The following is a 22,199-nucleotide window of genomic DNA, read 5'->3' as shown; positions in this document are numbered from 1 at the left end:
AAATCCAAACAAGGGTCTGTTCCTGAGCATCAGCTCTCTGAGTGGCAGGAGAGCAGTGCTGAGTGCCTGTGGGGCATGGGGACTGGCTAAGCGGTGGAGGGCTGCTCAGGCCTGTGCTGATGCCGCACCAAAGCCTCAGGCTTCAGCTCCCATCCGTCAATCAGGCCAACTCTGTAGAGCTACCCAGTTGGCCGGCTACTGGGGGCAGCTCTGCCCCTTGTGGAAGGCCTGCTGCGTCACTGGCAAGGCCCCCGAGAGGCCAGTGCCAATGCCAGCAGAGCCATGCCTCAGCGTGGCCCCTCAGTCCTTGGTCCCTCCTTCCTCTTGGTTCTTCAGGCCTGGGAGGACTCAAGAGAAATGGGGCCTGGCCAGTGCCTCCAGCTCCTCAGGATGGGAAGGAGGAGAAGAAGGGGCTGGCTCGGCCTCTGGCTCCAGGCAGCCCCACTTACCCCTGAGACTGCTGGGTGGCCTGGGCCCCGGGCGAGAGCCATTTTACTGTGGAAGGCTGTGGCGGAGATGGCCTGGGCGGGCGACATGGGAGCCATGCTCTGCAGGGCCTTGTCCTTAGCTGCCTGGTCCTGGGGAGACATTGGAAGGGAGGGCCTCAGCAGCAGTCACTACGGCAGGTGTGGGAGAGTGCTCCGGGCTTGTGCTCAGGGAAGCTGTCCCACCGCCAGTGGCCAGAGCCCTGGACAAGGCCCTGGGGGACCAGGCTCTCACCCCTGCAGTGCTATGAACTTGGTCTGTGACTGAGCACAGGTCACTCGGTTCCTCTGATCAGTTTCCTCCTCTGCCATGGGGCGAAATACTTGTCTAGTCTATTTCATTAGAGTTTAAGGGCCTTGGGAAACCACCTGCCAGACCGTGTCTTCACGGGGACATTCTGAGAAGCCTTTCAGTCCTTGTTTGCCTCCACGCCCCGGCAGCTGGCATGGGACCTGGCTCACGGAAGATGATACTACATAAATGTGTCAGAGCCCTCCTCAAACAGACAGGAGTCCACCTCTGCAGCCACATGGGCTGTTTGCAGGCATGGGACGGTCTCCTGTGGTCCCACCTGTCCCTGTCCTGCCCCATGGGTCTCCCCTTGCACTGTGAACACCCAAGGCACCCCCGCCTTTTACGTGGCAGGTGTCAACACCCATTACATCCCCTCCGTGGGTCCAAAGACACCAAAGAACAGGTTCACCCTGCAGAGGCTCTGAACTAACAAGTGCACAGGAAAGCATCTGTAAGCACGTGCGACACGGACGAGAACAGTCATAATAATAACATGTATGCGTGTGTAAGCTAGCAGCTCTGGGCCACAGCGCCCCAATCCCACAGGTCTTCAAAATGATGACATGTATTTCAGTATTTCTTTATTCAGTTTTCTGTACTTCAAAAAGCCTAATGGGAACTGTGTTTTTGTCCAACATATAGACTAGGATGGCAAGTTTTACTCAGTGTGTGTATCTTAGCTGAGGCCAAGAGACCGGATTATGTCAACTCCGTCTTTACGATGAATATATTTAAATGGGAAAAATAAATTAGCCATTATCTGATAATTAAGATGGTAGACCCAGATCTGTCCCAAGTCCCAGACAAGGGAGAACTGACGGAGGCCCTTGCCACTCCCGACACTCCCACACGACAATTTCCCTCAGCCCCCACAACAGCCCTGTGAAGCACGCACCACCATGAGGGGACCAGCATCCCAGCACCTCAGGACTGTGGAGCCAGAACTGCAGAGGCCCTGCCACTTGGCCTCGCCAGGATCGTGTGCACTCATGTGGCACAAGATGGCCCAGAGAAGGTCAAGAACATGACTTCACTTTGATTCTGAACATCAGAGCACTTCTGTGAGGCTGGCAAGACTGGCAGGATCCCCATTTTAAGAGGAAGAAAACAGAAGCTCCGAGAATTTAGGGCACTGACCGTGGTGGTGGCTGGCCCGAGAGCTTGGTCCAGGTTGGCCTCTGCAGGCCCAGGGCAGGAGATGGGGGAGAAAAGGGTACACACAGCACAGAAGGCACAAGAGACCGTTCTGAGAGGAGGGCTCATCCTCAAGCCATTGTCCTTTTGGGTCAAACCTGGGCTTTGTTCTCAGAGGCTTTCGATAATCAAAGAGGGAGCTCTCAGCATAAGGGGGCCTCTTCCCGAAGACAGATGCACCAAGTTCAGGAGAGAAAAGCCAAATGCACAAGGCCAGCCGGCCCAGGCCTCTCCCTCCAGGAGGACATGTGTGATGCAGGAGGCCAAACACTCAGAAAGCCTGTGGACCTCTGTGGTTAACAACTGCCCCATGAGGCCAGAGAGCTCCATCAGCTCGATGTCAGCAACTTACGTCCCTTCCCGGATAGCTGATCTAAACAGGCGACCGGGGCTCAGGAAACCACGTTGTCACCAGGGAAGTGGGAAAGATGCTATGGGGCGTGACATCAGTGCCCAGGTTACAAGGCCAGGGAGACACTGAATTTGGGGACTGGAGAGGACCTCAGACAACCATGCTTCCCCTTGTCATTTTACATCTTAAACTCAATAGAGCTCGAGGAGGGCCAGTGACTCACCACGCCCCCGGGGCACAAGGGCAGAGCCAGCTACACCCGGTCCTGAGTCCTGGGGGATTTGCACCAAATAAGAAGTCTGTCCAGGGAGACAAATTATGCCGGGTCCCAGACCCCTCTGAGAATATGACAAAATCCTCAGACCACCCTCTCCAAGAAAACGCACGCACACAAAGATCCTGCGTGTTATTTAAGGGGCTCATGGCTTCCCTCGATGTCCGTCCAGTGGTCTAGCAGAACTCTCCCCAGCCTGTAAGTTACAGCCTATAGACAAAGGTAGCAATTCCTTGAAGCAGATGGTCCCCAAGGGAATTAAAAGTTTCCCTTGATGGCCGTAAACAGAACACTGGAAAGTCTCTACTCCATTCTAGCTCTCTGCCAGGGTCCCAGCAAGTCAGAGGCAGACCAGAGAGGGGAAGTGGGAGCAAGCTGGACTCCAGACCCCGGGGGGTCTCCAGGAGTATGTGTTCTCGGCCTGAGAGGGAGGGAGTGACAGCTGAGGCCCAGCCAGCTGTCCAGGGGACAAAGGAGCGAGGTGCTGGGCTGCAGCTGTGGGGGCGGGGGACAGCTGGGCCGAGTGGGCCGTGGGGCACGGCTTCCTGGGAGTTCCCACCACTCGTTCAGAGCCTCCAGGGTCAGGGTCACCAACAACCAGAGCCACAGGGACCTTCAAGCACATCTAGTGCAGGTTTTTAATTGGGCTCTGAGCTACTTTGGGGTTCAAGAGCCGCAGGGCCTGAGAGGTGGATAGGAGCAAGGGGTCTCTGGCCTATTCCTCATCAACCTAGCTTTGACCAGGGCAGCTCCTGTGATAACATACTGGTGTGATATTCTGTTTGGGGGGAAAAAAAAAGGGCTGAAAAAAAAAGTATGTTAACTGCTGGTCTCAGTCTGACAGCCCTAAAGGTCAGCTCTTGCTGCCTGGTAGCTGGGCAAGCTCCACTACAAAGCCTGTAGGACAGCGAGCTCACTCCCACCTGGTAGTCCCTGAAAGGGTCCCCTGACTCTGGCATCCAGGAGGCCTGAGTCCTATGGGGAACAGACCACCCCAAGGGGTGTCCTGTCAGCAGCAGGGCCTCCCCGGAGCAGCCCCCTGCTGGGGACTGTTCTGGGAACTGGGGACTGGGGACTGTCAGGTGGGGCTGATCTGGGAAGGGGAGAGAACCAACCATCTGAGAGTAGAGTGTGGGGGGGCACTCCCCCAGCTCCCGGGGAAAAGCCACCCCACCCCCACAGCAGGGCTTCCCAAGCTTGCCCACGCCCACCCCTCAGGCTCAGGGGATGGCACTAAGGGGTCAGGGCCTCCACGAGGTCCTCAAGGAATGGGGCATAGAGGGCAATCCCGCTGTGACCTGGGGAGTAAATTGCCCAGGAAAGGGGGATGCTGCAGGGCCTGGGGGTCACACACACCCAGTTCAACTGTCATTCCCGGTGCAGACAAGAGCAGTTACAGGCTGAACCCCACTCTTCTCAACACCAAGAAGCACGCTGGCTCTGCCCACCAACGGCCAGTCCCTGAACCCAAAGGGAAAAAGAGCCCTAACTTCTAGGAAGCTGGCCCCGCCTATGCCCTCGGTCCTCCTTCCCACCACTGCTGGTTTGCCTTACCTTTAGCTTGGCCTGGATCTCGCGGGCTTTGCGACGAGCCAGCACCTGGATGTGGCTGGAGACCTGTAGCAAGAAGAGAAGGCTCCTGTCCCTACCTCCCAGGAGGCCTGTGCTCCCCAGGCTGGCTCCTTGACCCTCAGCCCTGCACCATCCTCAAGCCACGTCTGTGGAATGAGTGAGTGAAAGGGGCAGTCAGTGATGGGTCTTCAGTCCCGCCACATCCAGCTAACCCAGAGTCTGGCAATAAATCAAAGTACAGCACTAGTCCTTTGCTCTCTGTTCTTCCAGTGTCCTGGGGACGGGAGCGGGGGACTTTCTCCCAGCTAATGGCAGCAGGGACTGCAGGGAAACTGAACGGTCTGTGGCACACCAGAAAGAGATAACCCCTCTGAACCAGCCCCACTGAGAAGCCACCCTTGGACCTGCAAGGGGCCTGGCCCACCACGGGAACAGGCTGGGACTGGGGTACCTACCCCTGGGACCCACACTCATCCCCCAGGGCCCACCTGCTTCCTGGTGCGGGTCTTCCCTGTCCGGAGCTTGATGTAGCGGGCAATCAGCTCATTCCGACCTACAGAGACACCAACAGCCTCTCAGCGGGGGAAGGACAAAAGGCAGAAACACGGGAGGATCTGGGGATCCCTTCCCTCACCCTCTGCCCACCTTGAGTGGGGACTTGGGGTGAGGATTCTGCAGTTTCCCTCCCGCCCTCCTTGGATCCCAGGGATCTCCCAGCAGCAACAGGCCTAGCTGGGGGACTGGTAACCTGAGAGCAAGGAGGTGACAGGGCTGTGAGCCCCATACGAACTCGAGGAGCCCTCTCAGAGGCCACCTCCTCCCCCCATTCTACAACAGTGGGACAGCTGCCAATCTGTCCTGCTTCCTCCTAGGGCCTTCTGCACACTTGGGAGGCTGCAGGGAAGTGCCTGGACCTTGACACTCACCCATGCAGCCCCCTGCCCACACAGCTTCCACCACCTCCAGAGATGAGCAGTACCTCATGAGAGGTCTTGCCTTGTCTGTGGGCAGGAGGGGGGATGAGCAACATAAGTGCTAAGACCCTGAGCATCCTCAGGCAGGAGGCCTGAGGCCCGTAACTCAGATCAAGAAAACTGGGGCAGCCCACACCTCCAGCTGCATGGCTCTGACCAGAACAGTCACCAGGTCGTACTGAGTGTTCACCAAGGGAGCTGTCTCTTAGAGGCTGAGGCTGTGTCTAAGGGACCCTGAAAAACTGTAAGGAGCCACCCACGTCCTCTACTATTGTAAATGCAATTATGAAAGGCGGTTCTGTTTTCAAAGCAACCACCACACAGCTGAGGAGAGACGTGTGCCCATGCTGTAACCCCAGTGCGGGCCACAGACAGTGCGGGCCACTGAACACAGTGTGCTCGGAGCACAGGGGTCAGCTCAGGCTGGGTGGTCAGGTGAGCCTTCTGCTGGACCTTGATCACTGGGTAGGATTCGACTATAAAGAAGGGCATTGGGCTAGGGAGAGGGAGGGCAAGGGGGTTTGAGCAGGAGCTGTCACCTCCCTGGGCCCACTCTGGGGCCAGCTCGGGGGCCAGCAGCACAGCCACCAGCCCGCCCCATCCCGCCGGCCCTTGCTGAGCCTGGAGGGCTGTGGCTATGAGTCAGGAGGTGCGGGGGGGGGGGCAGCGGTGAGACAAGTGGGCTGTCCGCCACCCTGCTGTAACTGGAGAGCACAGCCAAGGCCAAGCTGGCCCCCCAGATGACCTTTCCCCACTGCCAAAACTGAACTAAGAGGCCACCCTCGGGAGGACTTGTCTGCCAGGAAGACTAGCTGGCCTGGGAGCACTGGACGGTCTGTGTCAGGGGAAGGGGTGGGGGAGGACCAGACCCTGAGGCTATCACCTGCGGGCTGGTCTGCACCTAAAACAGGGATCTGGGGGCGCGTCGCCTCTCAAAGCTCTCCACTGAGAGATATTCCATGGGCTCCTTTAAACGAATGTCCAAAGACTGCTGAACAGTCCCACACCATATCTAATGAGAGACACTCACGCTGCAGTTAGGAAACGCTCTGATCACTGGCCAGAGGGTCTAAGTCATCGCCAGAACTGGGAGTTGGGAGCTGGGTGTAGCCCAGTGGCTCCAAAAACAAGATACGGGATCTTGGCACGTCCCATTCCTCCTGGACCTTCACCCAGACTTCCCTTCTTAAACCAAGCCCTTTTAAGGTTCCTCCTCCAGATGATTCTAACCAAATGTTTACAAACTTCAGAAGCAGACCTTAACCTGAGCTCAATGAGAGCTCTCTGCGGCTCAGTTTCCTTTCCTGTTAAAGGAAGAGGCCCGTGCGAGTAGTCGAGTTCAGGGCCCAGCTTGGGAGCAAGGAGAAGAGCAAGGGAGGAGGGAGGGTTCCTGAGACCAGGAGACTGATAACAGAGCTGGAGGGCGGCTCCAGAGAAGGGTGAGCTCCAGGGGCTGCTGCTGGGAAAGGCAGGGGAATCAACTGTTTGTATTACTGGAAAGGCTCTGGTCAGCAGTGGGCCAGCAGTGGTCAGTAGTCAAGCTCTGGGAGAGTCAAGTTATACGTGGATTGTGCACTGTGTCTGTGCTGGGGGTGGGGGTGGGGTAGAGGTTGGCCCCTCTGATGCCCACATTGTTCAAAGGTCAAATGTATATCTGGTATCTAGCCACTTCTCACCACCTCACCCTCCATGGTCCAAGCTCCCATCCTCTGTGGCCTTCTACCTGGACCCCGTGCCCTCAGCCTATTCTTAACACGGCAGCCACAGCAACCATGTGGCTCAAACAGCCTCCAATGGCTTCCCATCTCGCTCAGATTGCAAGTGTTCAAGCCCCTGCAATGGCCTGGAAGCCCCCAGAGCCTGTTCACTCCATCCCCAGCCCGGCCGCTCTGACCGTGCAGCATCTCCACTGGGTCTCCTGGTAGTTCCTGAGACGTGCCTGGCCCGCTCCCACCTGAGGCCCCACCTGAGGACCTCCATGTGCCTCGTTCTCAGCCCCGCCACACACGGCCCACTCCCTCCCCTTCCCGCCCTGGACACCTTCTTTGCTCAGGTGCCTCTGTCTTAAGAGACAGCTTCCTGAACTCTCTGCTGACGGCTGACGCCAGCCCCCACCCACCCACCCCCCTGCAAAGGCCTCGTATCTTTGCTGTTCTCCCCAGCACCTTCTGACACACCGCACGATCTGCTTGCTCACTCGGAGCACCACCCCCCACCCTCACCCCCAACGGAAGAAAAGCTCCTGAGAACAGGGGGTTTTGTCTGTTTATTCACTTGTCCACATCCAACACCTAGAACGCTGCCTGCCGTCTTCTGTAGTGGGCTCCCCGTAAATACGTGTTGAATGATAAGGGAATGGTGAGAAGATGCTGACCAGATGTCCCACAAGGCATTTTGGCCTCCGACAGGTAAGGTATACATTAAATAAAAGCAAATTGCTTTTTACTTCCAACTAGTCCAACATAGCTGTTAAAGTGCTTCCTTATCCCAGCCTCATTTGATTTGATTTGATTTGCAGGAGCAAATCCTGATTTCTACGGAGCCTGAAGCATCTAAAACTTGGAAGGCTCTCTTTGAGAAAAAGAATTTAACATATAAATGCAAAGTGAGGGGCGCCTGGGTGGCTCAGTGGGTTAAAGCCTCTGGCTTTGGCTCAGGTCATGATCCCGGGTCCTGGGATCGAGCCCCGAAGCGGGCTCTCTGCTCAGCAGGGAGCCTGCTCCCCCCGCTCTCTGCCTGCCTCTCTGCCTACTTGTGATCTCAGTCTGTCAAATAAATAAATAAAATCTTTTAAAAAAATTAAAAACATAAATGCAAAGTGAGGTAAAGATCATTTCAGGTGAAGATGGACATGTTTACTCTCTTGACGGTAGCAACTGGCTTCATAGGTGTGTGTACATCTGTCAAAACTTAACCAAACTGTCCACTTCAAATACGTACAGTTCACCGTATGGCAATTAAACTCCAATGAAACTGCTTTACAAATAAGCAGACTAGGGGCTTGGAAGGGGGACGTGCAACGGATGGTCCTGAAGCATAAGCCTCACGGACCTCCCTCCAGCCTGCAGGAAGGCAGGCAACTGCGCCTGGTACCAGCAGAGGACACTGAAGCCGGAAGATCCCACCCCGAGCACCCACCCGCAGATCTGGCAGAAATGCCTGGGCCAGCGGCACCACAAGTGCAGGACACCGAGAAGATGCTCGGTTACCAGCACTGCCCTCTAAGCCCGGGCACAGTGGCCCTTTTTCCACAGCATAGAAGCAGCAGCACGGAGGGAGGCCGGTGCCCAGCAGGGGCTGAGACGACTACTCCAGACATCAGAGATGCCAGGAGCCCCAGGTCATGGAGACACAGTCCCCTCCTAGCCCCACAGTGCCCTCTGCCCTCTGCTACTGGGCTCAGGAGTTTTGCCGCCCCACGGGCCATTTTTGGAGCCACAGGAGCCAAACCCAACTCAGCTGTCCGTGTTTTTCCAAGTTGGGTATCTTCCCTTCCCTTTCTCTGGAACAGCACCCCCATCTCTGGAATAGCACCCCCATCTCTGGAACAGCACTCCCATCTCTGGAACAGCACCCCCCCAATCTCTGGAACAGCACCCCCTTTCTCTGGAACAGCACCCCATCTCTGGAACAGCATCCCCGTCTCTGGAACAGCACCCTCCACTCTGGAACAGCACCCCCTTTCTCTAGAATAGCACCCCCATCTCTGGAACGGCACCCCCCCATCTCTGGAACAGCATCCTCCTCTCTGGAAAAGCACCCCCATCTCTGGAACAGCACCCCCCTTTCTCTGGAACAGCACCCCCCTTTCTCTGGAACAGCACCCCCTTTCTCTGGAACAGCACCCCATCTCTGGAACAGCACCCCCATCTCTGGGACAGCACCCCCATTTCTGGAACAGCACCCCCATCTCTGGAACAGCACCCCCCAACCAGCTCATCTCAGGCCGTTATTCCACCCAGTTCTGTTCTGCTGATCAGAGGTGATGCCAGGGTGGAGAGCACCACTAGGCAAGAGCGAAGTGCGAGTTCTCTGTGGGTGTGTCAAGCCAAGAGGGGCCAACCAGCTTCCTTCCTGCCAGCGAGGTGCTCCGGAGGCCACCCGGCCACACTGCTGCTACAGGGCCAGCCGGCCTCTAATCCAGGCTTTATTTACACTTATGTGGGGAGCTGCTACCACTTCTCTCGCTCTCGTAACAAGAGCGACAGTCGTGAACATTTACTGAGCATTTTTGTGCAAAAGGACCTGTGCAAATCACTGTTCACTGGGACAGTCGGATCGGCATCCCCCTTTTCAATCCTCACAGCCGCTCTACGCCACTGCTACTGCCAAGGCCTTCTACACACAGGGAAATGGAGGTTCGGAAAGCTGTTCAGGGTCACAGGCCAACAAATGGTGGAGACTGAAACCCATCCAGTCTGGTTCCAGAGCTTCTCTCTTCAGGACCGCACAGCATGACTTCTACTTAAATGGAAGTGAGGGCCATCCTCTCTCAGAAGCGAGGGCCAGACCTGATGCCCCCAGAGGTCTGATGTTGCCTAGGGAAGAAGTAACTGTGGCCCAGAGAGGGGAAGTGATTCATTCAAAGCCACATGGTTTGTTAAGTGTCCCAGGTGCCACGAGAACATACACTTCTAAGGCTTCACGATGGTGCTAGGATGGCCACTTCCCTAGGCGGGGCTGGGAGCTGCCTCCTCGAGACATCACGGAGCTCGTCCCTCGGGACCGATCCCCACCTGGCTCTCTGCAGGAAGCAAGCCCTTGGCTGTGTCTGACTCCCCTCACCCAGACCCAAGTCCTAGAGGAAGAGCCGACTGTTGGGACCCCAGGAGCCTGCCCAGTGTTTTGACTCTCACGGACTGTGCTTCCCCCAGCCAACAGACACCAACATGCCATGGATGGTGTAGATATCAGAACGCCACAGTCGAAGGGAGAAGTGGAGGGAAGCAGGGAGCATATGCTCAGAGGCAGAGCCCTGAAACCACACGGCAGGCCAGCAGGGAGCAAGGGCAGTTAAGAAATGAGCGCAAAGTCCAGATGAATTACTGGTAGGGAAAGAGACCCACATCCTTGTCCCAGCTCTGTCATCTGCTGCTCGAAGTCAGGCCAGTCTTCTCCCCTCCAGGGCGGAGACCACATGCTGGGGTAGTGGGAGGCCAGCCTGGACCTCGGCGGGGCCAGTCGGGCAGCTGAGCATTACAGTGTGGCAGGTGGCCTTGGCCAACCCTAGAGAGGGCCTGGGTGTGGCTGGAAAGGACGCCCCCACCAGACTGTGGCCCATCTGTCAGAGGACATGTGTCCAACAGCCCCAACTCACACCTATGGCCCCAGCCCACCATAGGCAAGGACAGCCAAGGGACAAAGGGGAGCCTTGGCCTCACCACAGGCTGAGGGTAGAGCCTCCCCCACGCAGGGACCACGCGGCCACCACCACTTCCTCCTAACCCCACACTCAACATCACACGTGCCCACCAGCCGCCCCAGGCTTCTCGTTAGCCACACACTACCACTGACATCGTTATCCCACCCGCACAAGCCTGTCTGGGACGGGCCATTTCTGCCTGTATTGCCTCCATTGTCTGCACCAGCCCTCCCCGGGGTCATAGGTATACTAAACAGCATCGAGGACGTAAAGCACCTACCGCCTAGTGAAAGGTCAGCAAAGCCAGCCGCTACTGCTTTGTTGCTCGTCAGGCCCTGTTACCATGAAGGCTAGGAGTCTTCAAAAGTGGAGAAAGCGCGTGCCTGGGTGGCTCAGTGGGTTAAGCCTCTGCCTTCAGCTCAGGTCATCATCTCCGGGTCCTGATTGAGCCCCACATCGGTCTCTCTGCTCAGCAGGGAGCCTGCTTCCCCCTCTCTCTCAGCCTGCCTCTCTACCTGCTTGTGATCTCTCTGTCAAATAAATAAAAGCTTTTAAAAAAAAAAAAAAGTGGAGAAAGCTGAGAACCTGAGGGCAGAGCCCCCCACTGAAAAGAAGACGGACATGCACACACCGGGTTTTGGCTTCCCGGAGGCCTCTCACAGGAGCAAGCCTTCCCGTCCTCCAGGACCGGCCCTAATCCCGATGGCCTGGGGCCTCTCTGCCCAGGGACCAGCTGAGGCTGTAAACACCTGCAACCGGAGGAGGAGGCTATTTGTGGACAAGAAACTTCTGCCCGCAGCCTCAGAAGGCAGAGATTAGGCCTGACATCTGAGCTCGTACCACCGATGTCCCTGCAGCACTCGGAGGCTTCTGGTGAAATCCCACCCTACCTTGAAGGCCACCGCCCCAAGATGTGGTCCCTGATCCCCACCCAAGTGGGTGTGCTCACTCCCACCTCCAAGTCCTGGTGCACAGGGGTCTGTGCCTTTCTCGAACTCTTTGGCTGAAAGTCACTGGAGCTCCTGCCTTCCTCTCTCCCTAAAATTCGAGCTCTTGAGGACAGAGGACATATCCCATTCAGCTCTACACCCCACTGCTGCACACCGGGCGTGCCCCCACGTGCTCTCATCCCTGTGGCAGTGCTGAAAAGATGCTCAATGTCACTAATCATTAGGGAAATGCAAATCGGAACCACAAGCTACCACTTCACACCCACAAGGATGACAATTCAAGCACAAACCAACCAACCACGAGAAGCAACAACTGCTGGCAAAGAAGTAAAGACCCCAAGACCCTTACACACTGTTGGCAGAACATAACATGGCACAGCCGCTAGAAGACAGTCTGCCACTTCCTCAAAAACTGAAGCGCAATTACCCCGTGATCCGGAAATTCCATCTCTAGGTATTTTTGCAAAGAATTGAAAAGGAGGGACTCAGATACCCATACACGCGTGTTCATGGCAGCACTAGCCACAACAGGGGAGAGGAGGAGACAACAAAGTGTTCACCAAGAGCTCAACAGATACACAAAACACGGTGTATCTGTGCAAAGGAGTATTATGCAGCTATAAAAAATAACGGAGTCCTGACCCGGGCCGCAATACAGGTGAACCTTGAGGACACTGGGCTAACACAAACATTGTATGACTGGCTCTACCTCCATGAGCTACCACGAAGAGGCAAATCCATACAAACACAACACAGAAGACAGCTTCCCAGGGGCAGGGGGATAGCAGAGTGGACAGGGAATTAGTGTCTAAGGACCACAGAATTTCAGTTTGGGGTGGATGAGAATGTTCTGGAGATGGAGGGTAGCGATGACAGGTGCCAAAGGATGAATTTTACGCCACTGAACTGTGACTTAAAATGGTTACAGTGGTAAATTTTCCTTGGTGTCTATCTTCCCACAATAAAAGAAATAAATGAATGGAACCAAAACCAGACAGAAAGGCGGCATTATTATCATTGCCCCTAGTTTTACAAATGAGGAACTGAAGCTGAAAAAGGTTAGACCACCAGCCCAAGGCCACATCAGCTCCTGGCACAGACCAGGTGTGAACTGAGGGTCACGCCATCAGGCCTTCAGAAGTTTGAAGTCAGTGTTATGAGCCAGAGCGGGGGACATGGAAGGATCTAGAAACCACAGGGCAAGAGAGCAAAGGGCAGTGGAGGAGCTCGCTTGTAAGACCTGCCGGATTGCTAATGGGAACTAGAAGCCTGGGCCACAAGGCACCCAGGGAGACAATGGAGGATGCAAGGAGAGGAGATGCAGAGAAAGGGGAGACACCGGGAGAGCTGGGAGACTCAGGAGCATGCTGGGCAGGAATGAAAGCATGCACAGAAGACAGAGCCAGCCAGCCCTCTTGCAAGCAGAACAGAAAAGGCAAGAAGGAGCTGTGAGGGAAGGGAAAGACAGAGTGTGCGGGTAGATGGGGGTGAGAAGTTGCCCTACGCTCACCTCTCCACCACCTGCCCACGGGGCCAGAGGCCAGGCTGGCCAAAGGAGGTCAGAGCGACCAGCGTGGCAGTGCCAGGACGAGGGTCACAGAGTGACGGGGCAAAACTGAAGGCAGCCGTGGGCAGTAGCCGGCCAGCAGCCCTGGCTGCGGGAGCCCATCCACAAGTGTGGGAGGCTCGGCTCAGAAATAACAGGCGCTAATCTGTCCTGCAGCTCCGCATGTTATCTGCATGTCTGCTGGACCTCCTCAGCCTGTCCTGCGCTGGCTGTCCTGGGGCCAGAGCCGGGAGCAAGCTGAATCCCTGTCCTGTGTTGAGGTCTAGACTCCTCCTCGGGGCACCCGACATCGGCCGGCTCTTCTCCCTGCCCGAGGCCTCTTCCTGCCTGCTTGTTCTCAGCTCCCACCCTGTGTCCCACTGGGCTGGCCCACCTACAAAAGGACAGGTGGCCGCTGACTGCAGGAAATGGGGTGTGTATAGACCGGGCTCTCGGGGGTGCAGGATGCGGCTAGGGCACTGGAGGGTGGCAAGAGTGGATCCCCCAAGGGAAGAGGAGAAGATGGAGAAGAGCCAGAGCAAGACAAGGTCTGAGTCAGCTTGGCAGCTTGTCCCTCTTCCTCCACCTCCCCGGGGTCCCATCCCACACACCGGGCTGAGCTCAGAGCTATATATACCTCCCAGCTGGACAGCAGCCCCTGCCGAGGGCCCCTTCACCAACTCCCTTCACGGTCCTGCCCTGGCTCAGCCCCCATGCCTGGTAAGAGGAGATGGGGATAAGCCAGTGTCTGGACCCCAGCAGGATCTGTGCTCACGAAGGACAGGTGCCCTGGGGGTTGGGTGAGTCATCGGACACTGAGAAGCAGCCTCCAGTGGCCTGCCCGGAGCCTGACCCACCAGGAGCCCGGGCCAAGCCAGGCCAAGCTGGAGGCGGGGGCAGGGAGGAGAGGAACAGGAGGGGCACCAGGCTTCACTGAGCGCACAAAGGCCACTTGGGGTAATGGGGGAGCACTGTGCCTGGGGGCAGGGAACTGCTTCTAGCCTTTGCTCTCCCACTTACCACCTGGGAGAACCTGGGAGAAACTCTTGGCTTCTCTAAGCATGTAAAACACTAATCCTAACCCTAACTTAACCCTAACCCCAACCCTTGAAAAGATCGAAGAGCTAGAGGACATCAGAGGCCACTGACAGCTCCTGTCTTCTTCGGCATAATTAAGAGGCTCCTGGCCCCTGCCCCCCTCCCCTCTCTTCCTCCGGGTCCTCCCCTCTGTGATCCCCGCACCCTTTGCCCCTCCCTGTGTCTCTGCACAGGCGGAGAGCCACAAATGGGACAACAACATAGCCAGGACAGTTTGCCAAACACCGTTTCCATCCTGCTCCCCCCGCCACTCAACGGCTCCCCTTGGGCCAGAGAGAACTTCAGAGGTCTGCAGGCTTGCACTTCCCAAACCGGCTCAGTCACAATCGTCTGCCGACTGACAACAAAGTCTCTTAACCCAATTCCTTTACACGTGAAGCGGGGAGAGAAACATGTACCCATAACAAGTAAATAAAACTATGCACCCCGCAAATGTCTACCACCAGGTGAATAGAGAAACACAATGTGGTCTATCATACCACGCAACGTTAGGAAGTTCTGACTTGGGCTACAACAGGGAGGGCCCTCAAGGACACGATGCTAAGTGAACGAAGGCTGTCACAAAGGGGCAGACGCTGCCTGATTATTCCACTTCTGGGAGGTCCCTACAGCAGTCACATCCACAGAGACAGAAAGCTGAGTGGCGGCTGGAGGAGGATGGAATGGGAGTTAGTGTCGAGTGGATATGGGGGCCTCAGGAAGATGCAGAAGTTCTGGAGAAGGGCAGTGCTGGTGGCTTCACCACAACGTGACTGTCCTTTATGTGACTCAACTGTACACTTAAAAATGGTGAAAAGGGGGGAGCCTGGGTGGCTCAGTGGTTAAAGCCTCTGCCTTCGGCTCAGGTCATATCTCAGGGTCCTGGGATCGAGCCCCGCATCGGGTTCTCTGCTCAGCAGGGAGCCTGCCTCCTCCTCCTGTCTCTCTCTGCCTGCCTCTCTGCCTACTTGTGATCTGTCAAATAAATAAAAAAAAAATCTTTAAAAAAAATGGTGAAAAGGGTAAATTCTGTGTAATGTGTATTTTACCACACACACACCAAGAGACATCTCAGCATTCAGAGTCCGGTCCCCAGCAGCACTCCAACAAACGTCTGCTGAATCTGCCATGTGCTGCCATCTCCCCGGCCCCCCGGACACCGCAGCACCCTTGGCTCTCTCCTTCTGCTGAACGCCTCTTGGCCCCTTGTGTTTGCCAGAAAAGTTGCTCCTTAAAGCACCAGGATGTATGCTGCTTCCCAACAAGAGACCCAGACAGCTCTCCAGCTAAACGTTTTGTCCACATCTGCCCTCCCCGCCCCTTCTCACCTTCACACCTCAGCTCTGCATCAGGACCCATCCCATTCTCCACCAGAGTAGTAGAAAGAGCCAAAGATACCGACTCTCCATTCCTCTCCAGCTCCAGGGCAATAACCTATGTAAAGCGCTTGATCCCACACCCAGAACCCCAACCAGGTGCCCCATACACGTCAGCAGTCTTCTCCATGAAGCTTCCACAGGGGCCAGAAGTAAGAAGCAACCACCAGAGCAGGAAGTGGTTAGAGCAAGGGTGGTATGGGGGCGGGGGGGAGGGTGACAGAGGGCACGGGTGCCCCGAGAAATCAGAGAGACTCTGTGTGGACGCAGCAAAGCCACAGCAGTGGGGCTGGTGAGGAGAGAGGCACAGTTACAACCAGAGCCTGAGGACGAGACCCAGGGTCCAGCTAGCACGGACCTTGACTCCCCAGCAAGTAAAAGAAAGAGAGGAATCGGGACGCCTAGGTGGCTCAGTTGGTTGGACGACTGCCTTCGGCTCAGGTCATGATCCCGGAGTTCCCTGATCGAGTCCCACATCGGGCTCCCAGCTCCATGGGGAATCTGCTTCTCCCTCTGACCTTCTCCTTGCTCATGCGCTCTCTCATTGTCTCTTTTTCAAATAAATAAATAAAATCTTTAAAAAAAAAAAAAAAAAGAAAGAAAGAAAGAGAGGAATCACTGGCTTTGTAGGGAAGGCTACAGCTAAAGGATGAGCACCAGGGGCTGTGAGAGCCCCGTGGTGCCCCAAGATGGTAACAAATTGGACACGTGTTTGCTCTCACTGAACTAAGTTGAAGAGTGTCTGCCCAAAGCTCCTGTTCACCCAGAACCCCAGAAGTGCCCTTATTTGGAAACAGGGTCTTTATAGTTGTACTAACATGAGGTCACACTGGATTAGGTGTGACGAGTATCCTTATAAGAAGAGGCAAGGACACACATGAATGACCGCCATGTGACAACAGAGTGGCAGCAGAGTCACAGATAGGAGTGATCCAGCTGCAAGCCCCATGTGACCCCAGCTGCCCACTCTGGCTTGTGAGCAACCACCAGAAACTAAGAGACTGGAACAGACCCTCCCTCAGAACCCCCAAAAGAAACCAGCCTTAGAGACACCTTAACCTGAGACTTCTCCTGAAACAGAAAATACGTTTCTGCGGTGCTAAGCCACCCATTTGTGGTCATTTCTTACAGCAGCCCTCGGAGAGGAATACGGCCAGCCCCCACGAGCCCCTCACACAGCACACTTCAGACAGCTGACAAAGTCTCTGTCTTGGGGGACCGAGGGGGAACCAGCGCTGCATGGGGGAGAGAGAACCTCAGTGGAAACCCCTGGGGGTGGGTGCCTGGCCTGGAGCCATCTTGTTGGGAGCCAGGGCAAGGCCCCCTGTTGTCAGAGTACCCTCCGATTACAGAACCCCTCCCAGTGCCTGCCTCAGCCCCGTGTTTCAAGCCGGGGGTCCTGGGAATGGAGGCCTGACTGGGGTCTTCCGACAGCTATTCGGTTTTTGGTTTTGTTCTACTTTCCCACGTACCCTCTCCTCCATCCAAAGGTCAGCACACCCCCAGGCAGACTGCTTTGTTCTTCCTACGTGGCTACTGGACATGAAGGATCTCTGTATGTTCTACATTCTCAGCCCCTCCCAAAGACCAAGCCTTTCCAGATGACTCTGAGCCGGAGGGGACCTTTCCTGAGTGAAGGTCTAGAGCACCCACCTGCCTCTCTCCTGGGACACCCCACATCTGCCTTGTAGCAAAGCTCTGTGTGCATTCACCTCCCCCGACCCTCACCATGTTGTGAGCAGGGGCCAGACCCTCCCCACCGAGGCCTGGCACACGAGTTTGTGCATGAATGAGGGAATGAATGAGTCCAGGAGCCACCTTCCTAACCTTTCACAGCCAAGAGTGGGGAGCTGAGAATGAGGGGGCATTTGCCTGAGGGACAGCTTATGGGATTTTCCCAGTCCGCTCTGGGGAGATGGGTTGGGCGGTGTTCTTCTCTTTCTCAAGTCTTCTACTACCAGAGCCTCTCACCCAAAGGCTTCTCCTCACACACCTTCCCACCCCTTGGGAAGCCCAGACAGAAGGAAGCAGTGTCCGCCTTAAGTGCCCCAATGGGGCACTCCCCTTCCATTACTTAGAGAAGCCCGAGGGTCCTGTGTTCCCCCGTGCCTAGGCCCTACTTCCAGAACTGAACCGTAAGGGCAGGGGCCTGCCACCCCACCCCAACAGGCTCCTTACCGTACATCTTGCCCTCGTCTGACAGGATGATCTTACGCCGGCCACAAGGGGGGTAGATGGCCAGGGCCTCCTGGAAGCTCTGCTCGATGTCAGGGCTCCACACTCCCTCCGCATCATTGTCGATGGGCTTGTCCAACGCCTGACTGCCCCCAGAGACGTTGCTCCCCTCAGGGGAGTTAGGAGGGCTCCACTCGTTGGAGGTAATGGTGCCGGCCTTGCCCTCCAAGGCTCCGCTTGGAGGAGCGCCCGTTGGACCTGTTTGGGCAGAAACCACAGCATCGGAGGAAGAACTATACGGCCATGGGACAGGGCACCCCAGGAAGTGCCAAGCCCGAGAATCAGTCGCTCTTCCTTGTTTGGCCCACAACAGCACAGAAGCTTGGAGGGAAAAGGCCAGGGACCCAGAGGAAGAGAGTGAAGTGAAAGGTCTGGGAGAATCAGGAGGCCTATAACCTTGGGCAGGTTGTTCCCCCCCGTGTAACCCCAGCTTCCCACCCTGTGGCCTAGGCACTCTCAGAGCATAGCTCTAAGAATCCAAAGACAGGGCTGAGAGGCAGGAGACAAGGACCAAGGACCAAGAGATGTTCTGACATCAAATCAACAAGGGGCAAATAGGATGCAAATTATTGTGCACTGTTTGTAGAAATGTAAAGTGTAACCACTACAGAAAACAGTATGGAGGTTCCTCAAAGAATTAACCATAAAACTACCGAGCAAGCCAACAATTCCACTTCTGGGTATATATCCAAAGAAACTGACAGCAGGGTCCTGAAGAGATATTTGTACACCCATATTCACAGCAGCCTTATTCATAATAAGACAGATGAACGGATAAACCAAACGTGGTACATACACAAAAGGGAGTATCATTCAGCCTTAAAAAGGAAGAACAGTCTGTCATACGTTATAGCGTGGATGGACCTTGCGAATGTTATGCTGAGTGAAAAAAGCCAACCAGAGAAAGATAAATGCTGTAGAACTCCACTTATAAGACGTATCTAATAGTCAAAATCACAGACAGAAAGTAAAAGGCTGGTTCCCAGGGAGAGGAAGAAGTGGAGAATTGTTGCTTAACGGGTATACAGTTTCAGTTTTGAAAGATGAGAAAGTTCTGGAGATCTGCTACACGACAACGTGAAAATTAACTTTCAATATTGCCGAACTAATACACTCAAAAATGGTTACGATGATAAATCTTGTATGTTTTTTACTATAATTAAAATCCTGTATTAAAAAAAAAAAAGGATACAAAATAAAATGCAGGTTACCATGCTCCTATTCTATCCTCAGCTTGGGCTCTTTTAAAAAGAAGATTTTAGGGATGCCTGGGTGGCTCGGTCTTTAAGAGGCGGCCTTCAGCTCAGGTCATGATCTCAGGGTCCAAGGATCATGCCCTGCATCAGGCTCTCTGCTCGGCAGGAGGCCTGCTTCTCCCTCTCCCACTCCCCAGGCTTGTGTTCCCTCTCTCGTTTTGTCTGTCTCTGTGAAATAAATAAATAAAATCTTTAAAAATAAACAGATAAGGGGCGCCTGGGTGGCTCAGTGGGTTGGGCCACTGCCTTCGGCTCAGGTCATGATCCCAAGTCCTGGGTTCGAGCCCCGCGTCGGGCTTTCTGCTCGGCAGGAAGTCTGCTTCCTCCTCTCTCTCTCTGCCTGCCTCTCTGCCTACTTGTGATTTCTCTCTGTCAAATAAATAAATTTAAAAAAAAAAATAAAAAAAATAAACAGATAAATAAATAAATAAAGGGAAGATTTTAGCCCTGGGAGATTCTCACATATGGGGGCTAAAGCAAGGGTGATTTGCTGGTGTCTCTAGAAGCTGACAACACAGCGCTGCCCTTTGCCACCAGCCCGAATACAGGCTGGGAGACTAAGTGCCTGCAGGCTGGCCAAGTTCCTTGCAACCTCTCCTACCTCCAAGGTTGTACCCTCACCCACCCCTCACTCAGCTCCTTCTTTTCCTTTACTGTGGACATTGACTATACTGACACTCGTACCCACCTCTTTGTGAAGAACTGTGGGGTATGTGGGGCTTCGTGTACAGGGAAGGAAAAGAAAGTGAAGAATGCTCTGGAAGTCTTCTCTCAGAGCATCCTAGAGGTGAGAACTATTGCTATCTTTTTCTCTCTAAAATACATAAAATCTTTAAAAAAATACTTTTACTTTAATGGCAACAGAGTAGATAAGATGACTTGAAAACTCTCACTCTCTAAAAGAAATTTAGAAATGATAAATAAAATATAACAAATATAATACTTTAAAATGTACAGTTATCTTCAGAAGAAAGTAAATACCTAGAGGCCCCCAAATGAAAGAACTCTAAGTAAAGGAATCTGTAAATGAGCCATTACTACAAAAGCCCTGGGAGGCCGCTGGGTTTTAATAGCTATGCAGATGACAGCTTAGACCTGACAGATATGGGGAGTTGGAACTTGGAATCATACCTCAATCTTCATAGAAAAGGAAGAATACTGACAAAATATGACCAGGAAGATTATCTGTCTTGGCCTAAGTCCTAGGTAAAAAAGAGAAGAGAGGGGAAAGGGGGAGGGGAAGAGAAAGAAAAGGAAAGGAAAAAGAAGGAAAGAAAAGAAAAGAAAATGAAAAGAAAAAGAAAAAGAAGAGGACGCCTGGGTGGCTCAGCTGGTTAAGCAACTGCCTTTGGCTCAGATCATGATCCCAGAATCCTGGGATCAAGCTTTATATCTGGCTCTTCGCTCAGGGGGAAGCTGGCTTCCTCCTACCTCTACCTGCTACTCTGCCTGCTGGTGCTCTGTCAAATAAAATTCTTAGAAAGAAAGAAAGAGAGAGCGAGCGAAAGAAAGAAAGAAAGAAACGGAGGGAGGGAGGGAAAAAGAAAACTGTCTTTCCTAAATATTTGTAACTGAAGGACTGCCTTGACCTTAAGTGGATTTGAGATTTGAATTTTACCTTACACAGGAATTCCCAGCCAATTCATAACAATAAATAGCAGTCCATGGTTGAAAAATCTCTGACAGTCCTCACCCATATTACAGAGAATTCCCAAAGAGAAAGTCTTGCTAAAAAAAGATCTCAAGGGGCGCCTGGGTGGCTCAGTGGGTTAAGCCTCTGCCTTCAGCTCAGGTCATGATCCCAGGATCCTGGGATCGAGCCCCGAATCGGGCTCTCTGCTCAGCGGGGAGCCTGCTTCCTCCTCTCTCTCTGCCTGCCTCTCTGCCTACTTGTGATCTCTGTCAAGTGGCCAGTGATTTAATCAATTGTGCCTATGTAATGAAGCCCATAAACACCCAGAAGGAGAGGGCTCAGAGAGCTGGTGAGCCAGTGAACACATGGAGATGTGGGGAGAATGGTACATACTTGTAGGGGGCTTGGAAGTTCCACACCCAACCCCCAACCTTGCCCTATGCCTCTCTTCTATCTGGCTGTTGCTAAGATAAAATAATCATTTCATAATCTACCAATAATCTAGCAAGTAAAGTGTTTCTCTGAATTCTATGAGCCACTCTAGAAATCAATCGAACCCAAGGAGGCGTCACTGGAACCCCCAATCTTGCCACTGGTGTCTGGGGTTGGTGGACAGTCTTGTGGAACTAAGCTCTTAACCTGTGGGATATGATTACCTCCATGTAGACAGTGTCAGAAGTGGACTGAATTGCAGGACACTAGGCTGGTGCTGGAGACTCACTGGTTGGTGTGTGACTGTCGTCCCCCCACCCCAACCCCACTCACACCTACGTTGGAAATGGTGACCAGAACTTTTACCTGTGCAACTCTTACTGATTGATTAAACACTGGAAGCATTACCTTTAAAGTCAGAGATAAGATAAAGAATGCCACTTTCAACATTTATATTCACACTGTAAAGTGTGGTTCTACCAAGAACCTAGCCAACACAGTCCTAGCCAACACAGTAGGATAAGAAAAAGAGATGAGAAGATTTGAAGAAAAGAAGTAAACTGTCATTATAAGGCATTATGATACAAGACTGAAAGGATTTGACAAATTACAATTACATTCTCTTATACCAGAAATAAGGTATTAGACAATACAGTTTTTTAAAATATTGCATTTAGAAACAAAGTCATTATTTACCTCCTGATTAACAATAAATGAGGACTTTACAAAGAAAACGGTAACTGTTTTGAAAGACATAAAACATCTAAATAGAAGGAGAGGAAATTGTGTTCATGGATGGGAAAATCACAAAGATGTTGAATCTCTATCAAAAAAATCACGAATTCAATGAAATTATGATTAAAAATTCCACAAGGTCTTCCGCGGAACTTAACAAGCTGATTTCTAAATTATGAAGAACAAAGACCACTCTCAAGTTGTCTTAATCCACTGTCTTTACTTTTTCTTCCTTCTCTTTGGCCAGACCATTCCATAAGTGCTTTCTTCAGGGCTCTGTCCTGACCTCTCCTTTTAAACCTACACACATAATCCCTGGGGGTTCCCCACCCATGGCTTACACCCCCACTGTGTATTTTTGACTACCAAATCTGTATGTCCTTCCTGAGTTTAGCTATATATGGCAACTGCTTACGAGGCAGCTCCAATCAGACTTCTCAAAAGTTCCTCA

At 53.6% G+C, this 22,199-nt stretch overlaps 1 protein-coding gene across 7 annotated transcripts in view; it reads right to left on the bottom strand.

Annotated features, from left to right (window-relative positions):
* The window catches only part of TEAD4 (TEA domain transcription factor 4), a 65,413-nt gene that overhangs the window by 21,549 nt on the left and 21,665 nt on the right, over positions 1–22,199 (bottom strand). For 3 of the 7 annotated variants that reach the window (XM_047742980.1, XM_047742977.1, XM_047742978.1), the window contains 4 exons: positions 17,636–17,890; positions 4,661–4,725; positions 4,155–4,217; positions 450–578 (listed from right to left, as the gene is read on the bottom strand). In XM_047742980.1, the coding sequence (XP_047598936.1) occupies positions 450–578; positions 4,155–4,217; positions 4,661–4,725; positions 17,636–17,890 (512 nt within the window). Of the gene's footprint in view, positions 1–449; positions 579–4,154; positions 4,218–4,660; positions 4,726–17,635; positions 17,891–21,642; positions 21,660–22,199 lie in introns of those variants that run through there. The other 4 variants (XM_047742983.1, XM_047742981.1, XM_047742982.1 and 1 more) reach the window with 4 other exon arrangements.

Source organism: Lutra lutra, chromosome 8 (assembly GCF_902655055.1).
Source record: "Lutra lutra chromosome 8, mLutLut1.2, whole genome shotgun sequence".
NCBI lineage: Eukaryota > Metazoa > Chordata > Mammalia > Carnivora > Mustelidae > Lutra > Lutra lutra.
The sequence above is the reverse complement of the archived record's forward strand: the minus strand, read 5'-3'. Positions and strand labels throughout refer to the sequence as shown.